We start from the raw sequence: 12,284 nt of genomic DNA, 5'->3' as shown, positions 1-12,284 counted from the left end.
GTCCGCCATCCAAACTGACTGGCTCTCTGTCTTTGCTCCCCAGACGGTCCAGCTGAGAGAAAATGAGCTGATCACACACACAGAGTGAGAGCAATTAGTGCAAACACACACTTGCATACACACTTTGTGCTCCTTTGCCTATCTCGCTGCCCATAGTGTTATTTGTCAGGGAGCTGAATAGAGGGCAGCTTGTTCTTTAAAAGGGAGGTTAACTGTTCCTGGTTAAGGAGGGTGAATAAAACAGCCCTTGATCCGCTCCAGCCAATAAGGTCCGGTCTTTGCCGGGGTCATAGTGTGGTGAGGGAGCCGTTGACACTAATGAGGATTGTTCTCTCAACAAAGGTGTATATGTTGTGTCACCGTTACACATTTTGCCTTTCTGATTTTACTTATTTGTCAAACACACATAGCTGTGTTTTGGATGGTGACATCATCTCAGTAGTAAAAGTGGATTTAATTATGAGAGGGTGGATTTGAGGTTAGATGTTTATGTGGATGTGTGTAATATCCGATGTCCTGTGTCATTAGAGAAAACAAAACCAGACTCCTATACAGTATTGTATATGCAGTCCCAGTGCTGTTCAATAAGCCAGGGAAATCTATAAAACTATGTCATCCAGTAATGGAGCTATATACCGTCCCATTGCTGCACAAGTGGCGTCACATATGGAAACGGGGAATGCTGAATTAGACTAGATAGCCACAGGCACCGCAGTTGGCCCCGGAATTTAAAATATAAAACATGATTAGAGAGAGAGAAAGAACGAGAGTAAAGGAGGAGAGAGGATGAGGGGGAGAGGGCTGAAGTCATGTTCAGGATTAGGGTTAGCTGTGTAGAGGAGCTAATGGCGATATTTTTCAAGGCTGTAGGAAACCAAAGCCAGCCCTCTCAAATCCTACCACTCCTTATTTATGTCTGTGTGTGTGTTTGTTTGGGGTGGCAGTGGTGGTAAGTATGTTATTGCAGACCACATTTACAGCTTCATTGTAAAATGTTTTACACATTTGCGTGAGTTTGAGCCCCACAGATTTACACATGACCATTTAATGTGATTCTAGGTATTTTATCGATCTTGCTGAACTTTCCAAATGAGCAGGAAATGGTTGGTAGCTCATGGATATAGTAACAGCTTTATATTTCTGTATAGGTTTACACTGTAATGTTTGAATGTCATAAAACCTTCTGAAACCCGCTTAGCTCTCTCTTTTCCAGGATTCAGTACAGCCTGGATGGAGGTTCAGATCTAATCTTAGTGGCTTTGCACCCTGGGATTCCTGGTGGGCTTCTAACAGCAGACAGATCAAAAAGTCTTACTTTCAGCTTACAGGCAGGAGGTAGATTTCCAACTTTCAAATTGTAGTTTTACCCTCTGCGTGTTTTTTTTTTACTTCCCTAGAAAACATGTTAACAAGTCAGACGTCTTACACTGGAAAACAGCAAGAGTCTGAGAACAACAGGCAGATCAGGCGCTTAAAATTCACATCATTCACATTCACCAAATATAGAGACTTTCCTCTCCTTCCAGCTAAGTGTGGGCCTTGCAGTGATTAATGATGTGTGTGGGTGTTCTCACTCAGCGACTTGAGGAAGCCCCCTTTTTACACAGCTGATAGGGTTACTTCCTCTTTTAGCCCCAGCTGAGCACCACCTCTGACCCGTGACCCGCTGCAGCCGGGGGTCAAGAGGTGTCGAGCAGTGTTGAGTCGACCAGACCCCACTTCACTTGTCTATCAAGGTCTGTGATTTATCAGGCAGTGACAGGCATTTGTGTGAGAGAGATCAATAACTTTTTTAAGGCTTTTAAATCAGAAACATCTAGATTTGGACACACATATTCAAGTGAATGGTCACTAAAAATGTAAATGTAAGCAGCTTTGGCTTATGAATGCTTCTCTGTCTGCTCCCTACTGCACATAGGTAGTTTAGATTTTTAAAAGACGCACTTATATTCTGGCTTGTCAGATGAGTGATTATTTTTAGCCCAAATACTATTAGACCACTTCAAGCTTGTAAATGCCCCTCTGTTCCACTGAGAGTCTGTTTGGACAGGGATCAGGAGGAGGGTCCACCAGAACAAGCAAACATGGATATTTTTAACCCTGTGTGCTGAAACTCTGCTGTAAACACTTCTGAGTGAAGCTGATTCCTCGGGTTCATCAATGATAATCAAGTCTATTCATCGATTTCACAGTTACCTTGTCACAGGTCATGCTCGGTTCCTCTAACAGAAGGCCTGTGTGTGGCACACAATCTGTAAAACAGGGTTAAGAATGTGTGGGTGAGTGTTGGATGTGTGAAAAACAGGTGTTTTGAGCCTTTTTAACAGTGGAAAACAAGAGGCCCGGTCGGTGAGTGAAGGATCACATCTGGCCCACGGATTCCAGTGACATGAAATGAAGTGTGACCATGTGTGTGTCTTTTGTAGTGTGAAAGGCACACTCTCTGGAAGATGGAGGAGATCAGGAGACTGTGGGGGTGATACACACCCAATAACAGCTCTGTCAAACAGTGTACTATTGTGTGACTGTCCGCCCTGCAGCCTCCACACAGGCACAAGTTTCTAGCCTCCTGGCCCAGAATGAGAGCTCCTTTCTGGGTAGGGGATGTGGCTTTGAGGCGCTCTTTCGCCGGCTCTCTGATCTATCCATGCTTTAATGAATGAAGAGGCTGTTAAAGGAGGCAAGACAGGTGTTCACTTATGTGTGTGTCTGTGCATGTGCATACACACCCTCTGTAGTCTTTGAGTTTCTCTATCGACGCACTGAAAGCATACAGCAGGAGCAAAGCCGATCATGTCCCTCTGTCTTTCACACACTCTCTATGGTAGACAAAACAAATGTGCACACAGACCAATTATGGTCCAAGAATGTGCTCGTGTCAGGGCTGAGCTGGTGGGAACACGAGTGAAACCTAAAACGGAGATAGAATACATACAGCATCAACTTCTCCAAATCCTTTTTTTATTATTTTGCAGAGAACTTCATCAGTGCACACAAGTAGTTATATAACCTTAATTAATGTATCTAAGTCACACATAGTTAAGATTTTTCCTAGTGAAATCACCAACATGTTTCTTAACAGATTAAAAATTCAAAATGCAATCCAGATTTGACTCATGGTGTCTCATATCTTAATATTTCCTGAGAAGCAATATTATCCTCCAAAGCCCAGATATTTCCCTAATGCTGCCACCAAGCACATGTTCCAAAAAAAAACAAACAAACTTGGAGTCATGTAGAACAAATAGTGGGACAGTGGGAGAAACCACAGAGAGTGGCAAAGAACAAGAGGTGTGTTATGCAGGGGAAGGCAAAGATGTGTTCACTGCAGCAGCTTGCTTTAGCTGCAACTCACAGTTCCTTTTGGCACATTTTATTGGCATGCTCAAAGTTGTTATGATTTCATGATAATAGACTGAAATTTGGTCCGACAGCGATGATGTGATGTGGCTCCTAAAAGACACCTAACCGAGAGTGACGGCTGAAAAATCTTCGACATAACAAAAAGTAGTTGTCGGATAGTTCTGACCTTGTTTCGACAGCCTGTCCGACATCATGGTGAGTGATAGCTTGGCTGAGCTAGGAGGAGCTGTAATGATTTTTGAGAGATAGTTTGAATGGGCCGGGGACTGCCACAGGCTTTGTGGTAAGTTTCAGCTGTGATTTGTAGCTGGGATTCCCACATGGCATTTGCAGGGTCAACCTCAGAAATGAAGCCATAATAGCCGCAAAAGAATGAATCCCTTGTGCCACTTGTCTTCCCTTGCCTCACCCTCCTCACAGTCTCAGATATTCCTGTCTTCCTTCCCCAGCCCCTCCTCTGCGTGACTCATTCGTCTTCCACCAAAAGCTCTTGAAACCCGCAGTCCCACTCCTCCTCTTAGCTTCTACTCTCATCCCCTCCTCCTCGTCTTATCCTCAGCCTCTCCCTCTGCCAGAGAGAAATGATGCATATAGTGCTGGAGCTGCCGGTGCTCACGATATTCGTGGTGATGGTGGGGACAGGCCCTGGTTGGCTTGCAGACCTACATCAGGCCCAAATGACGCAGGCTGGGGTTCAGCGGTGAAGCGAGCCACGGGGTGGGACTGTGGGAACTGCTGAGAGTGTGGTGGTGTGTGAATATTTGCCACAGCTTCGAAAGAATATGGCAGAATCGAATCAAACTGTATTAGCATTTCTTAAGATTTTGATTCTCTTTGAGACCAGTCTATTTAAAGCATGCTAAATATAGGCTGATAATGATAAAAGAAACTCCAGGAAGTGTCAAATCAGTGCCTTTTTGACATGTTTGCCTTTGTAAAGAAGTAAAAAAAAAAAAAAAAAAAAGTGTTCTCTGAGCTGCTGCTGTTTAGTTTCCTCCAAAATAGTTTTATTTCCTTATTTGACTATACAAAACAAAAGAGGAGAGCTGTGCTTCAACAATTACTGAACTGCTTTAGACCAGCTCATTACATTGGCTTAATTAGTCTATCATTAGGTCTCTATTTTGGATGTTTTTTTGTTTTTTTTAAAGACTAAAAGACGTCAATGTGAGGTTCTTGGGGAATCACACTGCAGGGAGTCCAAATAGCTATGTTAATTTGCACACCAGCGCTCAGACACGTCCACTAACGGATTCATTATTTCACACACTCTCAACCAAACTAATGAGACGGTATCTCTTAAAATGGCTCTTAACACCTTGAAAGGCACGGGGTCTCCCTGACATGAGTTGGCACCGAGCCATTTCTGAACGAGCTATTCACATTACACGTCACATACAGTCACACCTAGTTGTCTGTCATGGAGGCCACGGTAGTTATGGCTGCCATAAACCAAGGGTGGTGAGGCGGCTCGGGAGCGTATGCAGAGTATGAGTTAACACAATAAGGTAAGAGGTCCCTGAAGCATGCAGCAATGTGAAAGGATTGTTCAAGGCCTTCAGATGATAATGGGAGAAAAATAGATTCACACAAGGTCTTAAAAAATGCTCTAGATGCTCAGACAACATTCATCTGCGCTCAATGTCATTTGCAGGAATGGTTAACAAGGTGAAAGCCGAAAGCAAACCTGACACATCAAAGAAGTGCCAGCATACTTTTTTTATGCAGACAATAGCGTAAGGCTATGTTTGTGCTTGTGTGAGCAAACGGGGACGTGCTGCAGCTTGTATACAGATTGTTTGTCTGACGCGCGTGTTCTTTGTAGCAGTAGCACTCTGCTAGAGGCAGCCGTTTCCATTGTGTGGCAACGGGGAGTCAGCACATATTATACAAGTCAGATGGGCCAGAGAAAGTACGAGAGAGAGAGAGAGAGAGAGAGAGAGGGATGGGGTAGATGGAGTTGGAGTGCGTTTTGTATGGTTTCCCTTTGGCAGCATAACCCTGCCTGAGTGAACGTATTTTTAATTGTGTCAATGTTTTCCATTCATGAAGCACAGCTGTAAAGTGACTCTCTTCTTCTCTGCATAGCTCTTTGTTGGGAGTCAGTCAACATGTCAGGGGGCCTGTTACTCTCATTAAAAAAAAATCAATCTCTCTTTGATAATGTTTTTTTTCTCATTGAATGGATAATGTTTACATCTAGTGCTTGCAGTTGACCACTGTATCTCATAGATTGGTTTTATAGTAAAATATTGTGTACTTGTCTTCAACACACTTGAGAGCATGTTGCAAATTGCACTGCTGTGTCATCAGTTGGATGGATTCTTCGCTCCTGATCATTAAACCAGCAGTATAAACGAAAAAATCAATCGAACAGCCAGTACAGACACACAAAACTACATTTACCCATGAGACAATCCACCACCTGCAGCAAACTGTACAGTATATGGAGCACACAATGTGCAATAAGAGACTGCTGATATCACAACTGCTGCTGCTTGTTTAGCGTTTCATTAGCTCCACCCTTGCCCGTCCTCTCCAACTCTAAAATTGCTTGTTGGATCATCTGGATAAGATATAATTGTTACCCTCCAGATATTGCTTTGTTTATAGGAGGGAGTGACTTTGTCAAAAAAATAAGAGTATTTATTGTAGCACATTTCATACACAGAGAGGAAGTTAGGAGCACATAATACAGGAAGTGTATTGTAATAGTACATAAAATAAATTCATAAAAGAAATATAAAACAGAAAACAAATGCAAAGGAGACCAGGAAGTGGCAGTGCCAGGTGAATGGTTAATGGAGGTTTAGAATTTAGACCAAAGCAGTGGAGAGCATGAATATTTTTATTGGATATAAATCTTATATCTGGAAGTTTATTCCATCTTTATGTTTGCTATAAGCACATCCAGCCATTTATTGGTTACCCAGTAGTCATAAAATATTATGTTCTTTGCTTGTGTTTTTTGTATCATGGGGTGCTGAGAAGATGAGACTTCCGAGTAAAAGGATGGGATTTTTTTCCCTTGTATAGATTCCAGTGAGAATACAGTTTTTGCCGGAAGCACATGGGAATGTCATTTTAGGGATGGTAGCCCATCCTTTCCCTTTTGGGAAAATAGCAAGAGTTTGAAATGAGGAAGCATTTCCCCCCCTCAGGCTGACTAAGTAAATCATAAACCTGCACCGATGATCTTTCCTCTTTCCATTTCTCTGTTCTATCCCACACCCCCCCCCCCCACTCATTTCCTCTGGCTTGGCAGAGAGCTCTTCTCAGACTCTGAAGCCAAAGTAAAGGTTAACCTCTGGGCAGCTGTGTTCACCCAGGTCAACTAGCTGCACAGAACGCTGGTTCTTCTTACATATCTTCTTATAGCGTCTCCTACATATCACTTCAGACAGAACTAATGAGCAGGCAGCAGAGATGTATTAAAGGGAAGAAAATAGTACTCTGTGTTCTCACCTTCACTTGTCATAACTTGTATCTATTTTGGCTGGAAAACAGCATCCACAGGAGGTACAGCAGTGAAAGAACAGGATGACATCTTCAGTTTATATAAGAGTGATGTTATCTTCTCGCCTGTGATTAGACTCAGCTGTTAGGGAGAATAAAAGTGCAAACCTGGTGTTTAACAGCAATATCATAATTTGTCTGTTTTCTTTTTTAATTGGGGGCAAATGATGCTCCTTACTGAGATTGTACATTTTTAATTTAATTTCACTTTGACTTAGTCTCAAAGACAGTTGGTCTGGGCTGGGCCTATTGAATCTCCAGAGGGTCCATTTGAAGAGGAAATACCACGCATGTCTTAGACTGATCGCAGCTACACCAAAAGTCATGTCAGTAGATGTAGTACACTGCAAAAAATTTGATCTGTGGGGTTTATTGGAAAATGCTTTCCCACGTCTTTTTGATAAAGTGCACAATAAAAATGCTTTGAGGGGGATCCTGTCTCATATCACCTCCTTCAGTCCCACACTTTATTTCATTTAAAGTATTTGGAAATATTTACATGAAACACTAGATCTTTCCACCTAAAAACTTGGTGTCAGTGAACGGCAGTATTTTCTATTAATTTCACCAAGGCATAACAAATTGCTATTCCTTGTTCTTTAAAAAAAATCTGATTTGTTTGTTTTGTTAGTCTCAGGGTGTTTTAGTGTAAAAGAAAAGGTCAGAGAAGGAGTTGTTGGAGTCCTGGCCTGCTGGTGGTCCTCAGCACACTGTTGATTGATGGCATCCTAAAGGAAACCTATGCCAAACTGTAAAGATGTTATACACTGCAGTCATATCACCTTTAACCGTCATGCATCTACTTTAACCATATTTTTATGATATTAAAGCAAAATGTCTGCACTAATGTGACACTGACTATAGTAGCCTACTAGTCAATGTATTCTTTCTGTGAGGCCTTGGTCTGTGTCTGATGCAGTCTGCGTTTGTGTTGTTTGTATTAGCCTGACGTCACTGTTTATTTTCCTGATTGTGTTGAGAGCAAGGCTCACGTTCCCTTGTGTGTTTATTTGCCCTCAGCGGTGTGGATTACATGTTACCAGCATTATAAATTCCCTCTGTAAATACCACCTCAGCAATTGTTTTTAGGAGCTTCTGCGGGAGCAGTGAGACTGGATATGTCGCTGAGGTCTTGGAGGTTTGTTTTCATGTTTCACAAACTTATCACGTTAATCCTGAATGCCATTCTCTCTTTGTTTTTGTCTCTGTAGGTGTTTTGTCTCTGCCGGCCCATTTCAGTCCCTACACAGAGAACCAGCAGACGTCTGTGGACAGCAGGGAGGATGCCTATGCCCAGCTGGAGCTGAGGACCCTGGAACAGTCCTTGCTCGCTACCTGTGTGGGCAGCATTTCTGAACTCAGTGAGTACAGAATAGTGTGACAGAGTCTGTAATACTTTATATTAACAGGCTGTTTCACTTTATATATTTAATCTATTAAATTCCTCTGAGCTCTTTTAGAAAATCTTGTTAAAACAGACCAGTGAACACCCTCAGACTCAATAAACTTATAGTCATTTTTAAAGTACTCGCCCATATTCTGAACATTTTTTAAACACACCTTGTCATTCCCACACTGTTGGCTGGCTCTGGGAAATGATAAACCTTTTCTCTGCCAGGAAAAAAAAAAACTATTTATTTCAGGCAGCCAAGTGCCAAGCAGAGATAATAAAATCACTTTGTTGTTTTTTTTTATCACTCTCTGTCTCATGACAAGCCCCGTCTTGTGCTTGTGAAAACGGTCTCTTCTAAAAATAAGAAATGCAATAGATTATCTACATATGGAATAACTCTGATAGCATATTGTACGTCCCTGGTTTGTTTGCTAAGCAGTATTCATCAGGTACACAAACACAAACTACCTACTACTAAATTACCCAGTCAAGTTAGTTAACGAAGGGAAATGCTAAGACTTCCCCGTTGTTCTCATTTGCACTGGATAGTTAATAAGACAGACAGATAGGTTCTTTCAGAGACCTGAATTTATATCTTTACAACTCAACATCTTGATGTCCGTGTTTGATGCCCACACACTGTACTCTACTGTACATGAGGTTTGTTTAGACTGCAAGTTGAGATGGAGTTGGCCGATGATGGAGAGTTTCAGTCGGTCAGTAAATGGTGAGAATAAGACAGAATAAGGGGGTGCACAGATAGCAGTTGGAAAGGTAGGAAATGAAGTTTGAGGATTAAGTACAGTAGTAGTGGGTGAAGTAGGGTATAGATGTTGGGGGTGGGGCGTCAGGGCAAATGATGGAAAGGTGAGGAGTGAGTTTGCTGGGGCAGACTGAGAGGAGGAGGGATGGAGATCAGTGTTGGTTAGAGCAGGGGTAGGTTTCCTCCTCCAAACGAGCTAACACTCCGCCATTTGTTCCTCCAGCACAAGGCCACGTTCATACACCACCGCCGTTAGTGAGGCATTAAGAAAGTGTACACACACTCTCAAACACAGACACGCTCTTTCTGACTCTTACTCAGTGGTCTCTTTATGCCACATCGCTGTGGTGGTGTGAAGGTGGGCTGGTCTGGGCAGGGCTGGCATCCCTCAGACTCATTCACGCCTACAAACACACACAGAAGTGTGTTAACTGATATCCATACACACAACAAAAACACAGAGGGCTTGGCACTCTGATCTGAGCCCACGAGACCAGACCAGTCAGACACAGGGGCATCTGTACTAGGCTGCTCAGTTCTGCTGGATCTTCAGACTGGACTTGGCCAGACACACAGACACAGCATACATAAACATGATGGATAATGGATGGCAGCATGGTGGACATGTCTGCTGGATCTCCAAAATTGTTGGAAATATAGTGTAACCAATTGCCTGAAACTTGTCTTCAGACACACTTGAATGTTTCATTTTCAGCTCTGTGGTGGTCTCCCACCAGCTGTGGGAAACTGTGAGTGTCTAACCATCCGCTAAACCAAGGGAAATATTACCAATCAAGATTTTACCGACCCCAAATCAAGTGAGCTTTGTGCCTAAGCCCATAAAACCAATTAGAAATCCGGGGTCAAACAGAGTCCAGATGAAGACGTGGTTAAACATGTTTGTGTTTAAATTGGCTGACAGTATAACCGCCCGCTTCGAATTATCTTATTGTTTGAAACTTTTTATTATCTCGCAACTTTGACCTGAGAGGTCCATTCAGTCAGTATGTATTGAAAAAGCTGTCATGTCACAGTTTACTTATTTTCCAGGCTTTCACAGAGACTCCAGTATCAGCTGTAATCTAGTATTTCATATCCCTCTGACCCCTGGAGCTCAGTTGAGCCTCAGGGCAAAACATGTGCTGGAAAGCCAGGGAGAGGCTCTCCATCTTGGGCAGGAATTCCTGGGAGACCTCCTGGAGGGACTGCTGGTGGTGGTTAACACAAAGGAGGCCCTTCAGACTTAAGTGGGGTCTGTTTTGGGAGGGTCTCTCCAATCTAACCCCCCTCGAAGTGCCTCAAACCTCCTAATAAAGACACACACATACACACTCACGCTGCTAGAATTCCCAACCTTGGCCCCCATGCAGCCCCCTAGGCACAGTAATCTGGTTAGAAATTAACCCTGGGGTAATTACACTAAATGACCGTTACACAATCCCAAGTTCAACCTGGTCTTCCTCCGCTCTGCTGCCCCTCTCTTCCCCTCCTCCACATCCACAGCCCTGTGATGACTTACATTTTGTCTCTTTGTTTGACTCCTCTAGCACCAACCATCTACAATCTCTATTGATGTTAAGTCTTCTGTGTTCCACCAGTGTCTGTGTAGGCTAAAACGCACTGTATATACAGTAATTTGATTTCACCGCAGCTTTGTGTACTTTCCTGACACTGTAGGTTGGAAAGCCCAAGGCGGTGTTTCCCCAGAAGTGGTGGTTGAGACAAATTTTGGCTTAACCTCGATTCTATCATGTGACACAAACCTATACTTTCTGTTTTTCCCGGCGGAGTACAGCGACTGAACAGTGTCGATACAGAAACAGTTGAGCGGTTCATTAGAGACTGTAATCAACTGTTTGTTACCCCATTAACTCCTTCAGTGATTAAAGATAAATGGTTATTTAGACTGGCCGTCTGGCTGTGCTTACTGATAATGACACTGCTAATGGTAAATACCGCTAGAGACACTGAGGGAGAGGAATGAGTAAAGCGTAAAGTGGTTTAGTAGAAGGGGAAACCCATTTTGATTGGCAGCCCACAGTGTTTATTCTGATGTCTGGTGTTAAACTTGTAGTTTGTGCCTCTTGACATTTGTTTAGTGTGTGAATACTCCTGAAACCACTCCAGGGAACTTTTGTGTTCTGGCACGTGGTTAGAAATAAAATTTCTTCTTAACTATCTAATCATATTTCCGTTTTTCCAGGTGACTTGGTGTCCCGTGCAATGCATCACATGCAGCGTCTGAGCGCAGTGCGCCCGGGGCTGAGTCCAGCCCGCCACGCCCGTCCCCAGCAGCCCGTGTCCTGGTCGCCTGACGCCCTCCACACCCTCTACTACTTCCTGCGTTGCCCACAAATGGAGTCCATGGAGAATCCCAACTTAGATCCCCCACGCATGGCACTTAGCAAGGAGAGGTGGGAGTCATGCATGACTTTTTAGATTTTACATTTAAATATCAGTGGTGTTCGTTTTTGGAGGTACTGTACCCTCAGAAAATCAGTTTCATTACTTTCTAATCTTCCTTTTTCTCTTCATGTTCATGTTATGCTTTGTTTTGTTTTCCTAATCGAATCTGTTGCTTGGGAGGATCTGATTTGGCTCATGAGGTTGACAAAAATTTAATTAACACCAGCTCTGTAGCTCTGCACTTACACAAACTCAAATACGCTAAGCTCTAATTTGAGAAATTGACACCTACATTCTAATCAAGCACACAGCAGACCACCTGTCTTTCTCAGGCATTCCCATAGCCTTCTCCTCTGTTCATTGAAGTGTTAATTTTCTGTAGGTAAATTACAGGTAAGCAATAGCTTCCAGGTGCTAATGTTAGTCTGATAGAGGGGCGAATTACACACCACAGAGTGTGAATTAGGCTGAAGGCTGGTGGTTTAAGCGACTAAGGAGGTGCTAATGGTCTGTAATTCTGTTAGAGACTCCTCAGATCTACCTTAGGTTGTCTGTCTAGATAAGTTATGGTAATTTTCCAAGACAAATAGTTAAAATAATTTAGATCCTTATTCTTTAAGCATCACAACCGGTCGCTTGAGTTCAGTTAGTAGTTACTTTACTTTGCTTTCTGTAAAAACCCAAAACATGATGCAACTCTTAACCAAGAAAAACCCCCAGAGTGAACTGGGTTGCATCTCCTCCTAAACTGATTAAAGTTTTTAAAACTTTGGGTTTACGAAAGTTATGTGCAGCCAAAGGTCACAATTACAAACTGAGTGTGTGAAGTTTTTCTGTGAGACC

The 12,284-nt window shown here is 42.9% G+C and overlaps 1 protein-coding gene across 1 annotated transcript in view; it reads left to right on the top strand.

Moving 5' to 3' along the window:
• Positions 1-12,284, top strand: part of abtb2b (ankyrin repeat and BTB (POZ) domain containing 2b) — a 42,563-nt gene that overhangs the window by 18,810 nt on the left and 11,469 nt on the right. Inside the window, exons 2-3 of the mRNA XM_083973315.1 lie at positions 8,091-8,240; positions 11,239-11,449. Of these exons, the coding sequence (XP_083829441.1) occupies positions 8,091-8,240; positions 11,239-11,449 (361 nt within the window). The remainder of the gene's footprint in view (positions 1-8,090; positions 8,241-11,238; positions 11,450-12,284) is intronic.

The sequence above is a fragment of the Trachurus trachurus genome (assembly GCF_905171665.1).
Source record: "Trachurus trachurus genome assembly, chromosome: 6".
NCBI classification, from domain to species: Eukaryota; Metazoa; Chordata; class Actinopteri; order Carangiformes; family Carangidae; genus Trachurus; species Trachurus trachurus.
Note: the sequence above shows the minus strand (reverse complement) of the source record. Positions and strands in the feature narration are given on the sequence as shown.